Genomic DNA, 19,307 nt, shown 5'->3' with positions numbered 1-19,307 from the left:
CTTGGGGCCCTTCCTCCTCTTCCCCTGCCCCTTACTCTGCACACGCCCAGAGCCGGAGCACGGCCTCCTTCCTGGCCAGCCTCTTTCAGGGCACGGCAGTGGAGGGGCAGGGGGTCAGCAGGGCCCATCCGACAAGGTAAGGGAGCATCAGAGCGTGTCCTGCCAGCGGGGAGGAGGGAGGAAGGGGGCTCACCCCACGGGAGGGGCAGGTGCGGAGAAACAGACCGGGAAACAAGAAGGGACAGGCCTGCGGTCATGGGCTGGGAACACTCAATGCAGGACCGGGTCCAGTGGCCATTGGGGGTGACCCTGGGTGGCTGAGGGGCAGAGAGAGGAAGAGGAGGAGGCGCTGTCCTGACTGAAGCGGAGGTGGGGCAGCAGTTCCCTGGTGGAAGGGAATCGCAGGTGCTCAGGCTGCCCCCAGCCTTAGCCTCCTGGCAGCCGGAGGGCCTCACCTTGTCCTGGGGCATCCAGAGTAGCACCAGGACCAGTGCCTGAGGCTGCTGTGGACATCAGCTGTGAGCCCCGAGCTTATCTGCCTTGCGTCGTACCTTGGACACTTGCGTTTGTCATCTCTGAGAGGCCTGGACCCCTGGGAGGGGGCAGAACAAGTCTGCCTGGCCTCTTGGCCACCTCGGGGTGAGCTGTTGTGCTGGGCCAGCACCATGGGCTCCCAGGGCACTGCCAGCAGGGAGTGCGTGCCGTCGGCATCTCAGGGAGGGGGGAATTTGAGGCCCAGGTCAGGAGGGGCTGGTCTCAGCAGTAGGTGTGGGGTCCCCCAGCCCAAGTCTCCTATGTGGGGTAGCTGTGTGATCCCCATGGCAAGTCTCCCCCATTTAAGGTTCCACTTTGTAGCTCTGGACTTGAGACCCCTGAACCCTGTTCGGAGTTTCAGGTGGAAGAACAGGTGCGCAGGGATCTGCCGGGCAGCCTGCTGCCTGCCCATCAAGCCTTACCTTTCAGGGGACAGCGCGTGCCTGGGGGGCTGCTCTAACTTCAGCTTGGGGCATGTCCCTGTGGACAGGTGGTCTGGCTGGGACAGAGGACGCCCACCCGCCAGATTCCCCATGCGTTCGTGAGCTCTGCCTTGACTTGGCAGCCCAGGTGCTGGCTCCTGCCTCCCCTTCCTCACTCAGAGCACATCACAAGCCACTCAGGGCAGGGCAGCAGGAGCCGCACCACACACTTTCCACTGGAGACACCATTGACTTTAGGGAGAGCTGAAAGGATTGCTCAAGGCCACTGGGCTACAAAGTCCTTGAGGATCTACTCCGGACTTCCCTGTCCCCTGCACCTATTAGCACACGTACGCTTGGGAACGAATTGGGTAGTTCATGGCTGAAGTCCAGCTAGGGACGAAGTCAGGGTTTCCGAGCCAAGGCCGACGTGGACACTGCTGTCTGCCTTCTCAGTTAATTGCTTGGTGCTGATTCGATTCCTTCACCACCAGATGGTAAGGGGAGGCTGCAGAGGTCGAGGAGGAGACCCTGGGTCAAGGACAGGTCAGGGAGAGGAAGGCACCCAGGCCGTGAGGGAGAGAGTGGATGACTTGGCGACAGTGGTTGTTTCCATCTGTTCTCTGTTGCTCTAACAGAGTCCCTGAGACAGAGCGCTTTACAAAGAAAAGCGTTTCCTTGAGATTACCGTTTTGGAGGCGGAACATAGGAGAATGGGCGGCCCCATCTGTACCACTTCTGGTGAGGGCCTCCTGGCTACAGCGCTGCCTGGTTGGTGGCATCCTCACAGGGGGCTTGTGCCAAAGAGAGCACGTGGGAGACAGGAAGCCAGAGTGAGTCAGGGGCCAAGTTCACATAATAACCCCCTTTTGCGGGATCTACTTGAATCCCTGACAAGAGCGCTGTCCCGGTGACCTAATTACATTGCCCAAGAACCCGCCTCTTAAAGGCACCACTGCCTCTCAACACTGCCATGTGGAGGACCCCACAGAGGACCCCAGTCTCTGGGGGACAACTCAAGCGACAGCAGTGGTAGGCACTAGGGAATGCTCCAGGTGAAGGAAGTGGCACTCACCAAGGTGCAGAGGAAAGAGAGGTCCAGTACAGCTTGCGCAGCATTGGCACCTGGCAGAAATCAAGTGCAGGTGTAGGGAGTGCTAGGACGTAATCTAGATCTTTCTCAGGGGCTGGTGCTCTGGCGCAGCAGGTTTAATTGCTGTTTGCCTTGCCAGCATTCCATATGGGTTCGAGTCCTGGCTGCCCCACTTTGAATTCAGCTCTCTGCTAATGCACCTGGGAAAGCAGCAGAGGGTGGCTCAAGTCCCTGGGCCCCTGCAACCCACGTGGGAGACCTGGAAGAAGCTTCTGATTTCAGCCTGGCCCAGCCCTGGCTGTTGCGGCCATTGGGGAGTGAACCAGCAGATGGAAGATCTCTCCTTGTCTTTCTCTCTGTTACTCTGCCTTTCAAATAAATACATAAAATATTTTTTTAAAAAGTTTCTTCATGTGTAACTCCTGGCCACAGGTGGCAGCTGAGTACTTGAAGTGTCACCAGTGCAACTTTTAATTGTAACTAAAATTAAACCTAAATAGCCACCTGTAGTTAGTGGCTGTCATCCCGGACCTGTAGCCCTAAAGGGTCTTGCCTATCGGACTGTAGAGAAAGGTGACGTGGAATAAAAAGAGGACCGCTGGGCCAGTGGTGGATTCAAGTCCTAACCTGGACGCCCAGTGCCTCCATTTCCTCATCTGTCAAATGCAGCCACATCACTTACCGCACAGGGTTGTTGTAGGGATCGAATTAATGAGCTGCTACTGGAAAACTTCTAGCACAGTGCCTGTCTCGGCCCCTACCCTGCACCAGAGGAGGGGACAGGGTGCTGTTGGCATGCAAAGGCACCACTGTGCAGTAGAAGGGATGCATCACGTGCAGAAGTACAGGCAGCCTGCAGCATTGGCAGACTCTGCCTTTGTGCATCCAGACAACTAGGATTTGCATTTTTCAAACATTGCATCTATAACTGAATGTCTACCTCCAGCATTCCCTGGGGGTGGGGAGCATCCAACTTGCAGGCTATTTGAGGCCTGCGAAATGATTTGGTTTTGTCCTGCTTAGGCGGTCACAGGTGGGACCTGAAATTCAATAAATCTATAGCAGGCTAACTGAAAAGTTAATCATTTTATATGGTCTGCAGATGATGTATAAATATCCAAATACCTGTTGGCAGGAAGATTTCTCACTTCTGCATAGCATTTACATTGTATTAGGTATTATTATTATTTTTAAAGATTTATTTATTTATTTGAAAGGCACAGTGAGAGAGAGAGAGAGAGAGAGATCTTCCATCTGCTGGTTCACTCAACAAATGGCTACAACAACCAGGGTTGGGCCAGAAACTCCATCCAGGTCCTCCACATGGGTGCAGGGGCCCAAGAACTTGGGCCAAATCTTCCACCGCTTTCCCAGGTGCATTAGCAGGGAGTTGGATCAGAAGTGGAGCAGTCAGGACTTGAACAGGCAGCAGAAAGGCTCGCCTGTCTGCTAGGCAGAGACACTAACTTCGTTCTGTTCTCGGGCAAAAGCAGTGAAGGGTGAAGAAGTCCTCAATGTCAGAGCAAGGAGAAGAGCAGCCTTGAAGATGCCATGACATTGGCAGTGAAGGTAGATTCAGGCGCATTTGCTTCTCAAGGGCTGTCTCAACACAGGAGGAGGCGGTATCGTGGCCAGCTCTTCAATGAGGGATTCTCCAGGGCCATAGCTGTGACAGGCAGCTCACAGTCTGCCTCTGTGATGGCAGGAGCTTCTGGAAGGCTAGGATTAGCTCTACAATGCTGGTGGCTTCCTAGAGGCTATCTCCGGAATGAAAGGGGCTCCCTATGGGCTATCTCTGGAATGCATCTAGGTAACCTACAGATGAATCATCCCTTCTCAAGGTGCTGATCTACTAGGAGGGAGGTTTCCTTGGGGGGACCACGTCTACACCAAGGACGGGAGGCTCCAGAGTTTTCTCTTCCAAGCTCTCTCTGGGGAGATTTGGAGAGTTTGCACGCGAGCTCCAGTCAGGAGAAGCTGTTGTGTGGCTAGGTGTGGCTAGCATCTCTGTGCAGGGCAGGACAGGGTCTGCCAGGAGCAGACGGGGAAGATGGTAGCTCCAATGGGGAAACAGTGTTGGGAAGGCTGCCAGGAACTAGCTGAGCCAGGTTTGAATGGGAGCTGGGGATGAGGCTGGACAGGCTGCCCACTTGACCTTCAGCCACACCCAGGTGTGTGTCTGTGGCACAGGGAGGGATGAACTTGGTCAAATGCCCTCATCCCGGGATGCTGCAGACAACAAACAGGGTCCTTGCCAAATCTGCAGTCCTTGTGTTTCGCCTCTGGATGGGGAGCAGAAGTTTTCCTAGTGGAAGGTGTTCTCCAGGAGGGCTGGAGGAAGCCACGTCTCTCTAGCTGCATTTTACTTGCTGTGGAATTTGGGGCAGCAGGGTGGCCAGACCCTGCCCCCAAGAGGAGAGGACAGGAGAGAGGGCTGTGCCTTCACATCCTCACCCTGGACTATGGACACGGAAGGAAAGATTGTTATGGCAACCCAGCAGCGTTGTGTCTCTGAGCTGGGGGATGTGCGCCTCCTGGCTGCCAGTCACCTGGTCCCTGTGGGATGGGCGCCCTATGCCAGCCTGTCCTGGAGAGACACTCCCTTGCAGCAGAGGGGCGTGTCCCCCGGAGTCTGGGCTGTGCAGAAGCTGGGCCGTCCCTGGCTGGAGCAAGGCACACTGGGAGGGCTCAGTACCTGGGCTGTCACACACCACGACTGCTGCCTTCAGCCCCTCCCTTCAATACAGGTTTCTTATAAACCACATATAGTTGAAAGTCTCCAGTTCTTAAGAGACAAAATCTTCAGGGCCTGCTGCTCTTTGGGGATGAGGAACAGGATACTCAAGTGTTTTCTTCAGCAATCGCTATCTTCATTTACAGGGTTAAAGAATGAAGGGGAAGGAGCAGGTTTGGGGGCCAAGGAGATAAGATGCGGTGGTCATATTGGGTCTGAGTTGCCCACGGCTCACCTGTTCAGCTGCTGGAAAGGTGGCCTTGGTGGAACTGGAGGTCTGGGTGGGGATAAGGACTGGGGACTCATCTGTGCTAAGATCCTAGCACTAGTGGCCCCCGGAGACGGTAGGTGAGTGTGCAGGCTGACAGGGAGCAGAATGTGACTGTCTCACAAGTGAGGAACTTTTGGTTTCAGGGGTATCTTAGCTCAAATTACCAAACTGTCTTCATCTCCTGTCTTCTACACCTGCCAATTTGATTCTCTCAAACCGGTTACTTTCGAGAACACGGGACTAAGGCACCTGGCACTTCTGGAATTGTATTTCCTAACTTTGAGACCAGAGAGGCAAATCAACACAACCCCCAGCCCCCAGCTCAGGACAATCCCAGGGAAAGCTGTGATTGCCTCTGGCTTGGGCCACATGGCCACTCTGGATATTAGAATCCACAGTCCCCATCAGAACCCATCTGGGCTGGGAGAGATGGTCACCAAAAAGACTCAGGAGAAAGCCACGCCAGGCAGCTCTAGCTTGGTCACAAGTTGGAATGTCTCTTGAAGGCTCTTGTGTTAAAGGCTTGGTCCCCAAAGGGTTAAGTTAATGGCATTAAGAGGATATAAACTTAATCCAATGATGGTGTATAGAGGCGAGGCCTTTGGGAAGTGATTAGATGGGATCGTTGTAATGACATGGAGTCCATGGTGGCTTTATACAGAGAGGCATAGGCTGACACGTGCTCCCCCTTGCCATGCAATGCACTGTGCAGTCTCAGGACCCCAGCAGATGCCCAACCAATGAGGTTGCCGATCTTGGACTGTGAACCTCCAGAACTGTGAGCTGAGATCAACCCCATGACTTCCTAAGTAGCTTGCTATAGGTATTCCAGTGCAGTAACGCAAAGCTTATGAGTACACACACCAAAGCCATGGACATCTTTCTTGGCCACCAAGAGGTCAAGGAGCCCTGGGAGGCGACTGAGAGGCAGTAGCCAAGGCACAGGGAAATGCAGGACAGGAGAGGAAAGGCATGAAAGGAGAGAAGATGGAGGTGGTATGAAGGGTGGCTCCTTCCAGCAGCCTGACCATGGAGCAGGAGGGGAGGATCTGGAAGGGGTCATGAGGCCAAGAAGACGCATATGTGAGACCAGAGTTTATCTCTCTACAGACAGGAAAGAGCCAAGCAAATGAGAGTAGATGAAGACATGAGAGGGAAGGATGTTTGTATTAGCTACTGACAGCAGCAGAACAAGTCCTCCATGCTTGAGCAGCTGAAGAGAACCAGTATTTATCATTCTGCGCAGTTTCTGAGGGTCAGAAATCCACGAGCAGCTGATCTAGGTGGTTCTGGTCTGAGGACCTTTGTAAGGTTTGTAGCAGTCTGCTCATGTGGCCATAACAGTACTCCCTGGACTGGGGGCTTGGACACTCAGGTTCTCGGAGTTCTGGAGGCTTCAAGTGCAAGATCAAGGTGTCGGCAAGGTCAGGGTCTTCCAGGGCCTCTCTTCTTGGCTTGCAGATGTCCCTGTGCTGCTTCTGTACATGGTTACCTTCTGTGTGTGTCAGAGACCAATTCCTCTGCTCTTATAAGGACACCAGTCCTGTCGGATTAGCTCTCATCCAAAGGGCCATCTCCTTGAAGACCTTATCTCCAAATACAGGGTGCTTTAAAAGTTTGTGTGTGGCATTTGGCCTAGTAGTTCATGTCCCATATTGAAGCGTCTGGGTTTGATACCAGGCTCTCTGTCTCCTGATTCTATCTTCCTGCTAATATAGACCTTGGGAAGCAGTGGTGATGGCTCAAGCATTTGGGTCCCTGCCACTCACATGGGAAACTCGGATTGGGTTCCTGAGTCCTGGCTTTGGCCCAGCCCAGTCCCAGCCATTGTGCTTGAGTGCCTCCACAACATGATCTTCAGGATCTTAGCGAGAGCGAGGAGGAAGCCACTGGTCCCAGAACCTGAACTCCATCACTACCACCTGATTCTACTTATTAGCGGTGAATCGCAAAGGGCACACTCAAGGTGGGGAGAATTAGTCTCTGTCTTGTGAAGGCAGGTGTGCCCCAGAATCTGTGGACATATCTTAAACCACAGCATTTAGTGGACAACACACGGTCAGGGCTGCAAGGGGTAGCGTGGCTTCAGAGAGTCCCTTCCCTGGGCAGTGATCTTAGTGTACAGAGATACAGGGGAAGACAGGTATGCAGAGCTGGAAGCTGAGGGTGACCTGGGACAGGTCACAGTATTCTGCGGAGCAGGGGCGGGGTTCTGAACTAGGTGCAAGGAAGGCTCCCAGGCATTTGTGAAGGCTGAAGAGGTGCAGGCTGCGAGATCACCCTGATCTCTTCCCACAAGGGGTGGGCTCCGGCCCCAGCCATGCTCAGCTCTGGGGTCAGAGGTTTGTGAAGTGAGAGCAGGTGTCAGTTAGAAGGAAGACAAAGTATCTGCAGCAGAGTGATGGCCCAGAGGGTCCCATGCAGTCTGGGCCCATTGCATCTTTTTTTTTTTAAAGATGTATTTATTTATTTGAAAGGCAGAGTTACAGAGAGGCAGAAGAGAGAGAGAGAGAGAGAGAGAGAGAGGTCATCCATCCACTGGTTCACTCCCCAAATGGCCACAATGGCTGGAGGTGGGCTCATCTGAAGCCAGGAGCAAGGAGTTTCTTCCCAGTCTTTCATGCAAGTGCAGGGACACAAGCACTTGGACCATCTTGTACTGCTTTCCCAGGCCATAGCAGAGAGCTGGATCAGAAGTGGAGCTGCCAAGATTCAAACCTGCATCCATATGGGTGCCAGCACCACAGTGCCCATTGTGTTTTATTCTCATAGGCAGAATGTGGGCAAGGATCTGCCCACTTGGGTTTGGAAAAGCATTGAAGGCAGTTTCCAGGTCAGCTGGGGACAGACTGAAGCTGGGATGCAGGCTGACAGACCGGGGAGAACAGGCAGGCCAAGTGTTCACAATGCAGAGAGTGAGAAAGTGAGAGAGCGTTTCTCCCGATTGGATGAGGTGGGGTAGGAAGGGGCAGTTTAAGCACAGGGGCACCAGGGTGCAGTGTTCCAGGTCTCAGCAGCACCAGGGTAAGCCACGTGGGCACAGAGGGCAGTGGAGTCCAGGTGAGAGGAGCAGCCATGTGGGGAATCTGACAGGGTAGACAAGGCTGGCATGGGGGCACTTGGCACAGCCTAGTGTCTAGAGAGACCCATGAGCTCCCTGGAAGTCATATACCATGGAGGGAAGAGGGTGGAGGATCACGGGACTGGGGACCATGGAGGGGTCTCAAATGTCTGAGTGGGGTGGAGAAGCAAGGAGCTGGAAGTGACAGGCAAGGCGACCCCTCTGTCTTTTCCCACTCACCACCTCCCTGGGTCACATCACATGGGAAGAGAGGGTCAGCTTCCCATTAAAGGAGTTGCTTGCAAGCCGGGACATGGTTAAGGTCCACATTTTTATACGGGTTCTTTTCAAAATTATTACTTACCGACTTGAAACACAGACTGCCAGAGAGACCTCACCTCCCAGTTCACTCTCTGGATGCCCCCAATGGGCAGGGCTGGGCTGAGGCTGAGGTTGAAGCAGGGAGCCAGGAACTGAATCTGAGTCTCCCCTGTGGGTAGCAAGAGCCCAATCACTTGAGCCATCACTGCTCCTCCCAGGGTCTGCATTAGCAGGGAGCTGGAGTCAGGAGTGAGTGCTGAACCCAGGCAACTCTGTTACAGAACGCAGGCCTCCCGACTCTATGTGCTCACTGAGCCATCAAAGCCATTGCCAAAGTCACACGCTGTCCAGAGGGGTCCTGTGCTCTTCCATTAGACACATTCTGAGTCCCCAGGGCAGGCTTGTGCCAGCCTCAGGGAACAGGACCATGGCCCCAGCAGTCTTGGCATCAACAGAAGCAGCTGTCTGGAGAACATGATGCCTGTGCTCTAGGGTGCAAGGAAGTTTCAGAAAAGCACCAGGGTGATGGGTACTGTGACCCTGAGCTCCCACCTCTGCCTGCCGGCTGCTAATGGGGCAGGGAGCTGCCTGGGAGCGCCCCGTGTGCCAGGGAGCAGCCAGGTGCTAGGAGCAGGCTTGAATGAAGCCGATCCAGGCTCCGTCCCCAGCTGTGCTACTCATTAACTGGGCCGCTTTTCCTTTCTCGAGATTCATGTACAAGGGGAGCTGCAAAGAGTTCATGGCGGGGGCAGCGCTGCGGTGCAGTGGGTTAAAGCCCTGGCCTGAAGTGCCAGCATCCCATATGGGCTCAGTTTTGAGTCCCGGCTGCTCCTCTTCCAATCCAGCTCTCTGCTATGGTCTGAGAAAGCAATAGAAGTTGGCCCAAGTCTTTGGGCCCCTGCACCCACATGGGAGACCTGGAAGAAGCTCCTGGCTCCTAGCTTCAGATCAGCATAGCTCCGTTGCAGCCATCTGGGGAGTGAACCAGCGGATGGAAGACCCCTCTCTGTCTCTATATCTCTCTGTAATTCTGTCTTTCAAATAAATAAAATAAATCTTTAAAAAAAAAAAAAAGAGTTCATGAGAGGTGTTGCAGTGGGTTTAACCATTGCCTATGACTCCCACTCTGGCATCCAATATAAACACTGCTCTCTCTCGCTCTCTCTCTCTCTCTCTCTCTCCCTTTCTCTCTGTCACTCACCCTTTAAAATAAATAAATCTCTTTTTTTCAAGTTCATGGAAAATGCATATCATGAAAGAACACTGCATGGACTTATTTTGCACCAAAATAAATGCCTCTTTAAAAAAAAAGATTTTTTTTTTCAGGTCTGACTGTTTATTGTGGGCAGGGGCTCAGGAGCTCTTGGTGGGGTGGGTGTGCTTCCTCTTCACCATCACGGGCTTCTGGCTGCGCAGGATGGCGCTGGCTCTGCGGAAGGCGGCCATGCACACATGGTCGGGGCGGTACTTGTTCTTGCGAATCATGTGCCGGATGCTGCTGAGCGTGGCCCGGGCGTTCTTGTTGATGGTGGTGTGCACGTACGAGGTGGCCAGCTTCCGCTGGCCGGATCTGCGCTTCATGACCACCACGACGCCCTTGCCGTCGGCCGCCGGCTCCACGCCCACGGTCTTGCGGTGGATAAGCCCATTGTAGCAGAACGAGTTGCGGGCCTTCAGGTTGTTGGGCTCCATGCTGTATATCTGCTTGTTCCTCTTGATCAGGAAGCTGGAGCAGTTGCGCACGACCATCCACTGCAGGTGCGCGGACAAGGCGGCGGCTCCTCGCACCAAGGCTGCAGGAGACGTAAAGAGGCACGCCAGGGGCGGGGCCTATTTATTTATTTGAAAGAGTTACATAGAGAGAGGAGAGGCAAAGAGAAAGAGAAAGAGAAAGAGAGGTCTTCCATCCGCTGGTTCACTCCCCCAAATGGCAATGACTAGAGCTGTGCCGATCCGAAGCCAGGAACCAGGCGCTTCCTCTGGGTCTCCCACACGGGTGCAGGAGCCCAAGGACTTGGGCCATCTTGTACTGCCTTCCCAGGTCACAGCAGAGAGCTGGATCAGAAGTGCTGCGGCTGGGACTTGAACCGACACCCATGTGGGATGCCAGCGCTGCAAGTGGCAGCTTTACCCGCTATGCCGCAGTGCCGACCCCAGTAAATGCCTCTTAATTCCATTTCCCACAAGCTTCTTGAAAGACCCACATGTAAGGTGGGGGAAGGCCCACATTCTGGGGTACTGTGAGGCTTAGATGTAGAATGTGCCGTGTCTCTAGCTCTGGCGTCTGCTCACTCAGCACTTCCCAGGATGCATGGGAAGGAGCAGTTCTCCTGCATGTCTGACCAGATCACCTCTGGGCTTGTGAATGACGGGGAAGCATTGTGAATGACAGCGGAGCCCAGGGCTGCATGCAGAGCAGAGGGTCAATGAAGGTGAGAGAGGATGAGGATGCTGAGAACGCGACTCACCCATCCCTTCCTCGGGAGTCACATGGGGGCCAGGTACCACGCGAGGCACTTGGCTTTAGGTGACTGATGAACGCCTGCCCCGCCCCACCTCTTCCCCTCCCCTGAGCCCCAGGAGCTCCAGGCCAGGGCACCTGACGCTCACTTTGTGCTTTCTCTCTCTCTGCAGGAGCTGTGGAGCTGCTGACTCAGGATGTCGACATTCAGGCTGGTAAGAGCTGCCCGGACTGGATTCCAGGGTTTATCTGCAGGTGCTGCCCACGGCTGAGCGGAATCACTGCTGAGGGTCGCGAGGCAAAGAGACCCTAGAAGGAAAAGACCAGGGACAAGGGAGTTGAGGGCCAAGACAGAGTCTATCACCCAAGGAAGACACATCTGGCCAACCTGGGCCCCAACAGAGTGCCCCCTCAACACACACACACAGAGTAGTAATCTTTCACTTGGGTTCAGGGATGGAGAAGGGCAGTTTCCTGGAACTCACCCAGCGGAAACGCAACTGGGTAGCCGGAACACTGAGCCACACTGTCACTCTGGGTTCTGTTCACGCCACTCAGCACAGCGCCCCCTAGTGTCCTGGTGGCCAAGAGATAGCTCTGTCAAACCAAAGCAGGGGAGTTTTGGCTTTACTGTTGGATCAGCATGCTTGTAAGGTTGGGGCAGATACAGACAGAAGCTCAGGGGACCAAGGGGAGCCCAGAGGCAAGCCCTAAGCCAACATAGGCATCTTTCTCTGTTCCTCTATTCTTCCATGTCCTCCCAATGCCCCTACAAGCCTAGGGCTGCAGAGCCCTCTTTGATACAAAATCCCTCCCCCCTCAGTATTCTCCTCTTCCATGCAAAGCTACACAGCAGCCCAGCTGCTGGATCCACACTGCTGAGAGGTGGCCGTGTCTCAATAGCTGCCTGGGACTGTGCCCTGGCAGCTTCTGCCTCCCACAGTAGGCAGCCTGGGTCTGCTGCTTTTTCAATCAGAAGACAGAGACGACATTGTTTAAGGCAGAAAAAAGATATACATGCTCTAATGACCCAGGCTCCCAGGGCTATCTGTAAAATGGGGTCACAAACATCAGGATTTGGCACCACCTGGAGGTGAAGGCAAAGCCAAACTTGCTTCTCAAAGGCCTGTGGCCATGGGATGCCTTGACTCAGTGTCCCACTGGCAATGGCTGTTTGGAAGGATGCCTCTTGGGACCATTGCAGCTCTGCACTCTCTTCCAAGATCACAAGGCATCATCTTCATCACTGACTCCTTAAGCCATTCGTCTGTGTCTACTCCATTGTGGGGGACACCATGTGGGCTGTCCTGTTACGCCCACATTTGCTCCAGCCCTGCCAAGTTGTCTCTCTCAGTGGAGGGTGAGTTGGAAGCTGAGACAGGTGCAGTGACTTCTCCAAGGCTGTGGAACCATGGATGTAGAGCAGAGACTAGAACCCAGCTTCCTGTTACAAGGATGCAGGGGGCAGGGTCACAGGAGACTACAGACTGGGAGGTTTAAACAGTGGGCATTTATGTTCACACAGCCCTGGATGACAAGGGAATTCTGGCGTCAGTACGCAGTGGGGTTCTTGTCCCACACTGAGGAAGAATGAAGAATATGGTCAGGAAGGTGCGAGGCTAAAGTGAATTCACTGATAAAGGAAAGGCAGAAAGTACTCTTGGCACCTTCTAAAACAAATTGTCTGCCTCACTTTGGAGCGTAGCTTGTATCCTGTTCAACAGGAAACTTCTTTTGATTGGCTGGCTAAGATGTCAATCCTGAGAATAAGATAACGGGCAATCATCAGGCTAGATAACTGTTGCCAAGGTAACTTGTGTTGTTTTACCAGGAGGGTCTCTGGAAGTAAGCCAGGACTCCTGCAGGTGTCTTCAGCTAGGGGCTGTTGGGTGCTTTGGCCAGCTTGCTAGCATCCATCTCTACTCGCCGAGCACCGAGCCCTTGTGGGCGCCTAGTCTGTTTTTCAAGAAACAGCCTTGCATGGGTGTCAGGAGGGTGCATCCTGTCTGCCATCCAGCTGTAACATTTTCTCTCTCTCTGTCTCATGGGTGATCATGGCTGCAGATAAAGTTGAATGTGTCAACATGAGCAGACACCAGGGGTCCATCTGCTCGGGGTGTCACCAAATGACCAGTCTCAAGTGGGAGCTGCCCAGAGGAAAGTTCTGTTCATGTGTGACAAGCAGAGGTGATGTAGGAAGGTTCCCCAAGAAGCTGCTGAATGCTTCTCTTCTCTTTTTTTTTCCCCAAGATTGATTTACTTATTTGAAAGGTGAAGTTAGAGAGAGAGAGAGAGAGGCAGAGGCAAAGAGAGAGAGAGAAATCTTCCATCCTCTGGTTCACTCCCCTAGTGGCCAGATCTGCCAGGGTTGGGCCAGGCTGAAGCCAGGAGCCAGGAGCTTCATCTGGGTCTCCCATATGGGTGGCAAGTTAGGCCATTTCCCACTGCTCTCCCAGGAGCATTAGCAGAGAACTGGATGGGAAATGGAGCAGCCGGGATTCCAGCAGGTGCCCGTATGGGATGCCAGCGCTGTAGACAATGGCTGAAACCACTACAGCACAGTGCCGGCCCCTTGCTGGGGATTTTCTAGCCAGGGTTAGAGGCTGTAGTGGGCAGTGCACAAGCAATACACATCTTCACACCTTATAAATGCCCTCTGAGTACTTTTCTAGAACATCCACTGAAAAACAAGCTCAAGGGAGTCGACCACTTCAAATTCTCTGCCCCTGTTCTATACTTCCCTTTGGTCTTCATCTGCACTCGTGGTTGCAAAGTCGGGGCTGGTTATCTGCCTTCCTGACTCATGCTCATGGTTGACACATGGCCTTCGTGCTGTGTGCTGGGAGGAGAGAGGCAGCAGAAGAGGCTGATTTCTCTCTCATAAGGACACCAGTTCCACTGAAGTAGGGCACCCCCTGTGACCCCAGTTAACCATAATGTCTTTCTTTCCTCTGAATGAAGTCACATCGGGCGTTAGGGCTTCACTGGGTCACTGCGGAGGGACAGAGTCACAGGACTCTGAAAGCCTGCGGAGTAACAGCACTGCAGGGGTGCTGAGGTGTTGTGGTCCCCAGGCCTCCCTGTGAGAGAATTCAAAGCAGAGACTTTACAGTTGTAGAGGAAAGCAGGACCTACTTAAAGGGCTAGCACATACTCAGACAGTGGGGGCAATCTCTTTCCATGCGCAAAGCGCGCTGTCGGCCTCTACCAAGGTTTGGGCGGTCCCTTTATCAGGTAGGAGTGGAGCCCTCAATGAATATACAAATAAGGCTGCATCTGGGTGGGGCTTTGGTGTGAGCGGTGATCTCGGAGAGGGTGTGGTGATCTCGGAGAGGGTGTCATGGCCTCTCTGCGTGGAGCTGCAGTATACGCGTGGTCACAATGAGGGGGTGTAAGGCTGGGGGCATGATGGGGAAACGATGTGCTGAGCCTGCAGCCTTGATGGATCAGCACGGAAGGGGGTGGGGTTTTAGGTGGCCCAGCACAAAGGCTGCTTGCCTTCTCTCAGCTCCTTTGCTAACTATCTCCCTGCCTAACCCACATCAGGAGAGTCTTTACTTTTAAATAAGCAATCAGTGGGGCTAGTAGCTTCTTCCTGTATAATCCAAGCAGAGCTCGAGGTGGAGAAATTTTATTTTCTGGCGTCAGAAGCTTGGGCTGATAGTGAGGTGGGCATTTCTTTAGCAGCCGCTGAACATTTGTTTCTTCACCCGCCAAATGGACACAGGGCTGTCCGACTTCTCAGGGCATCAGCGGTGCTTCTGACCTGGGGAATCCTAGCCATATCTGGTTGCTGTTGTGGGAACAGGGAGGCGGAGCTACAGCTACTGAAGGGTCACAGGTGAAGCAGCCACTTGCTAGGAGCGCCGGGATCCACGGATGTGACTTCTCCAAGCTTCCAAGACCGCCTTTGGGAGCCAGACGAACTGTGCTCCCAGGCCCACCATTTCTATGCCCCTCTGTGTGGCGAAATCAGAATGACGGTTCCGTTGCTGTGAGGATGACACCAGGGCATTGGGAGCCACATCCAATCCCAAAGCTTGACATCAGTCTCGGGGCTGCTGGATGCTCTGACGTACACAGAGGGGCAGAGTGGTCTCCAGAGGTGGCAGCACAGGCAGAGGCCCAGGGGCTGCCAGATTGCAGTGCATTCTGGGAAGTCTTGGGAGCAGGTGAACCATGCCATTCTAAGTCTGCTGTCCCTGATGGTCCCCAGCCCAGTGGCACTGAGTACTGGCCACGTTTGTCCACACTGACAGATCCAAGAACTTAATACAAAAAAAGAAAGTGAAATATCATATGAGTAACCTTTATAGGGTTGAGGGTTAGGCCCAGCTGTTAAAATCTCTGCATTCTATTTTAGACAGTTTGGGCTCAAGTCCTGGCTCGGTTATTGAGTAACGCTTCCTTCTAGTGCACACCCTGGAAGTCTGAGGTGATGACAGCTCCAGTACCTGGGTCCTAGGTTCAGTTCTCACCACCTGACTTCAGCCTGTCCCATCCCTGGCTGTGGTGGGCATTTGGGGAGTGAAGCAGCATATGGAAGATTTTTCTGTCTATCTGCCTCTCTCTCTCTCAAATAAAATTTTAAAAACAATATTTATTTGAGTTACTTTTTTTGGAAAAAAAGAGATTTATTTTATTTATTAGAAAGGCAGAGCTACAGAGAGAGAGGGAGAGACAGAGAGAAAGAGATCTTCCATCCTCTGGGTCACTCCCCAAATGGCCACAACAGCCAGGGCTGGGCCAGGCCAAAGTTAGGAGCCAGGAGTTTCTTCCAGGTCTCCCATGTGAGTGGCAGGGGCTCAAGCCCTTGGACCATCTTCCACTGCTTTCCTAGGTACATTAGCAGGGAGCTGGATGAGAAGTGGAGCAGCTGGAACTTGAAGCAGTGCCCATATGGGATGCCAGTGTCTCAGGCAGTGGCTTTACCCACTATGCCACAATGCCAGCCCAGAATTCTTTGTTAAAAACAATAGCATTTTAGGCCAGCGCCATGGCTCACTAGGTTAATCCTCCGCCTGTGGTGTCGGCACCCCGGGGTTCTAGTCCCGGTTGGGGCACCAGGTACTAGTCCCAGTTGCTCCTCTTCCAGTCCAGCTCTCTGCTGTGGCCCAGGAAGTCAGTGGAGGATGGCCCAAATGCTTGGGTCCCTGCACCCGCATGGGAGACCAGGAGGAAGTACCCGGCTCCTGGCTTCGGATCGGTGCAGCGCTGGCCGTAGCAGCCATTAGGGGAGTGAACCAACGGAAGGAAGACCTTTCTGTCTCTCTCTCACTGTCTACAACTCTCTCTCTCTTTAACTCTGCCTGGCCAAAAAAAAAAAAATAGCATTTTGGACTATTAGATTAAAAATCTTTCCTAATTTTTTTTTTGACAGGCAGAGTGGACAGTGAGAGAGAGAGACAGAGAGAAAGGTCTTCCTTTGCCGTTGGTTCACCCTCCAATGGCCTCTGCGGCCGGTGCACCGCATTGATCCGATGGCAGGAGCCAGGTACTTATCCTGGTCTCCCATGGAGTGCAGGGCCCAAGCACTTGGGCCATCCTCCACTGCACTCTCGGGCCACAGCAGAGAGCTGGCCTGGAAGAGGGGCAACCGGGACAGAATCCGGCGCCCCGACCGGGACTAGAAACCGGTGTGCCGGTGCCGCAAGGCGGAGGATTAGCCTAGTGAGCCGTGGCGCCGGCTAATCTTTCCTAAATTTAACATCTCTCATTTCTCTCTCCTGTTTAAATGTGACTGCCAGAGAATTCTAAACCACACGTGTGGCTCATTCTGTATTTCTATTGGGCAGCACCAACCTTGACCACATTAAGGATTGACCAACAGAACCATGTTTACAGCATCTTTGCCAGCCACAAGGGGGTAGAATGAGTGCTCTGGGTCTGAGTCTCTCACCCCATCCCCATGGAAGAGGGTGGGGCTCCCCAAGAAACCCAGGGACTAAGAGATGCAGCCAGGGGGTGAATCCCAGGCAAACACTGAAGATTTTTATAGATGAGTAGCTCCTGCTGGCCAATGTGTGGTGTCAGGTGCATGCACATTCACACACACATGTACACACATGCACAAACACATGTGCACACATGTGCAGTAGGTGACTTAGAGATGAGCTCCCAGAGACTTTTCTCTCTCCACCAGTGCTACCCTTACATCTCCAACCAACAAATAAGGGAGAGGACCATCTATTCTGCACTGTCATGGGGCCCTGGGTGGAACACGGCTTTTGGTTACTCCCATGAAACCCATGGTGAGTGCTATGGGTGCCAACAGATCTATATGCAGAGGGACTGGGATCCTTCCATACATGAGACTGAGCAGACAGATTGAAATCCAAAGTACTTCTTTATTAGATTGGCAGTCTCCAGTTAGTTAAGCCATGAACATTTATTTATTGAGCTTCATGGCAAATCAATCATTCATTACTCTTGATCAATTGTCAGGTCTGACCTTGGCCTCATGAGGCCTGCACCCAGAAAACCCTCATGGAGCCATAGATGGGACATTCTTTTTATTTATTTGAAAGGCAGAGTTACAGAGAGGCAGAGAGAGAGAGAGAGAGGTCTTCCATCCATTGGTTCACTCCCCAAGTGGCTGCAATGGTTGGAGCTGAGCCAATCTGAAGCCAGGAGCCAGGAGCCAGGAGCTTCTTCCAGGTTGCCCACATGGGTGCAGGGGCCCAAGGACATGGGCCATCTTCTACTGCTGGATTGGAAGTGGAGCAGCCGGGTCTTGAACCAGAGCCCATATGGGATTCTGGCACTGCAGGAGCCCCAGATGAGACAGTCTTTAATTGGCCAGCTGAGCAGCAGCAGCAGCAACAACTGCACCAGCCCACAAACAGTTTATGAGCTGGCTTTTACAGGGCGTTTCCACAATAGTGGCCAGGAGCCAAATAGTTACCAAGGAGAATACATATCAGCCTACTGTGCCCATTGGCAGGCAAATAGATCAGCCACTGGAGCCTGCCTAGTTGTCATAGAAACAGAGAGCAGCATATCACTTAAAAGACACTATTTAACTTGTCTACCTGGACATGTTTATGTTCCTACATCAATCTATCTCTAACCAACTGGGGAGGTAGTCCAAGGGCAAGGCACCTGGGAAGAACAAGAACAAGGTCACCGGGCCACCTGCCCCTGCAGACTGTGGGGCACCAGCTGCTGTTGGCTGATGGGCCTGCCCTGGGGCTAGGACCTCAGGCACCCCAGCTGGGGAGTTCTTCCATCTCTGCTGCAAGCACAGGGCACTCCAACCCTTGTCCCTGCGAGAGGAGAGAAAGTCACAGCAGTGGAGTGCACTGGGTAAGTGGGAGGCATTAGCGTGACAGCATCTGAGAGCAGAGTTCACTGCTTGCCGTGTATGGGTTTCTGGGTAGTAATTCCCATCTCAGGCTGCCACCTACTACCACCTCCTCTCCAGCACAAGCAGCCAGCCACCAGGTGTTTCTTGTCCCCCAGAACAACATGGCTCCGGGAGTCTCTGATTTCCGTAACCTTGACGCCCACTTTCGCTTTCTGTGCCTCTGTCAGCTTCTGCTTTTTGTCTTCTTTCACGACTCGGGTGCTTTTTCTGCCACTGAGTTTTTTGGCACTTGGCTTCTCACTTAGAGGGTGGGGTTTGACAAGTTCATGGAAATGGAATTAAAACCAGGTGCAGAGGTACAGCTGATAGGACCACCAATTGGGATGCCCACATCCCATATCGGAGGGCCAGTTCACAAGTCCCGGCTGCTCTATTTCAGATCTGGCTCCCTGCTAATGGGCGTGGAAAGTAGCAGAAGGTGGCTCTTCTTGGGTCTCTGCCACCCACATGGGAGACCTGGATGGTGTTCCTAGCTCTTGGCTTCTGCCTGGCCCAGTCCCAGCTGTTGTGGCCATTTAGGAAGTGAAACAGTGGATGTGTCTCTGTCTCTATCTCTATCTCTATCTCTATCTCTTTCTCTCTCACTCTACCTTTGAAATAAATATTTTTTAAAAATGTTTATTTTGATGCAAAAATCCTGAAACTCATGCATACAAAAGGCCTTCTAAAAGTTCAAGGTGATGCATATTATGGAAAAACTCTGCACAGATTTCTATTTCTTCTGCCAAAATAAGCCTGCATTTTATTTCCATTTTCCATGAACTTGGCCCTCATATTTCCTAACAGGGCTTGAGCTTGGGCCAAACAGTAGACCAGTTCTGATTCACTTCCCTTTGATTGACTTTTCCAGTTCCTTCCCCACTGAGCTCTCTCATTGGGTCGGGACTGGAAGTGGTCTCTGTCTCTTTTTTACATCTGATTGAGGTCAATTCCGCTGTGCGATGCTCAGCACCCGTGCTGACTTCTAACCTTCCATCTGCTAGTTCACCCCAAAAGCCCCAATGGCCAGAGCTGGGCCAATCCAAATCCAGAAGCCAGGAGCTT

General features: G+C 53.0%; 1 protein-coding gene and 1 pseudogene across 1 annotated transcript in view; one reads left to right on the top strand and one right to left on the bottom strand.

Annotated features, from left to right (window-relative positions):
* The window catches only part of MYO7B (myosin VIIB), a 74,396-nt gene continuing 55,089 nt past the window's right edge, over positions 1–19,307 (top strand). Inside the window, exons 1-2 of the mRNA XM_089328375.1 lie at positions 1–136; positions 11,071–11,112. Of these exons, the coding sequence (XP_089184501.1) occupies positions 11,095–11,112 (18 nt within the window). The 5' untranslated portion in view covers positions 1–136; positions 11,071–11,094. The remainder of the gene's footprint in view (positions 137–11,070; positions 11,113–19,307) is intronic.
* On the bottom strand, positions 9,769–10,261 carry LOC100357219 (large ribosomal subunit protein eL28 pseudogene; annotated as a pseudogene).

The sequence above is a fragment of the Oryctolagus cuniculus genome, chromosome 3, assembly GCF_051225735.1.
Source record: "Oryctolagus cuniculus isolate XC-2025 breed Fujian yellow rabbit chromosome 3, ASM5122573v1, whole genome shotgun sequence".
Taxonomy (NCBI): Eukaryota; Metazoa; Chordata; class Mammalia; order Lagomorpha; family Leporidae; genus Oryctolagus; species Oryctolagus cuniculus.
The sequence above is the reverse complement of the archived record's forward strand: the minus strand, read 5'-3'. Positions and strand labels throughout refer to the sequence as shown.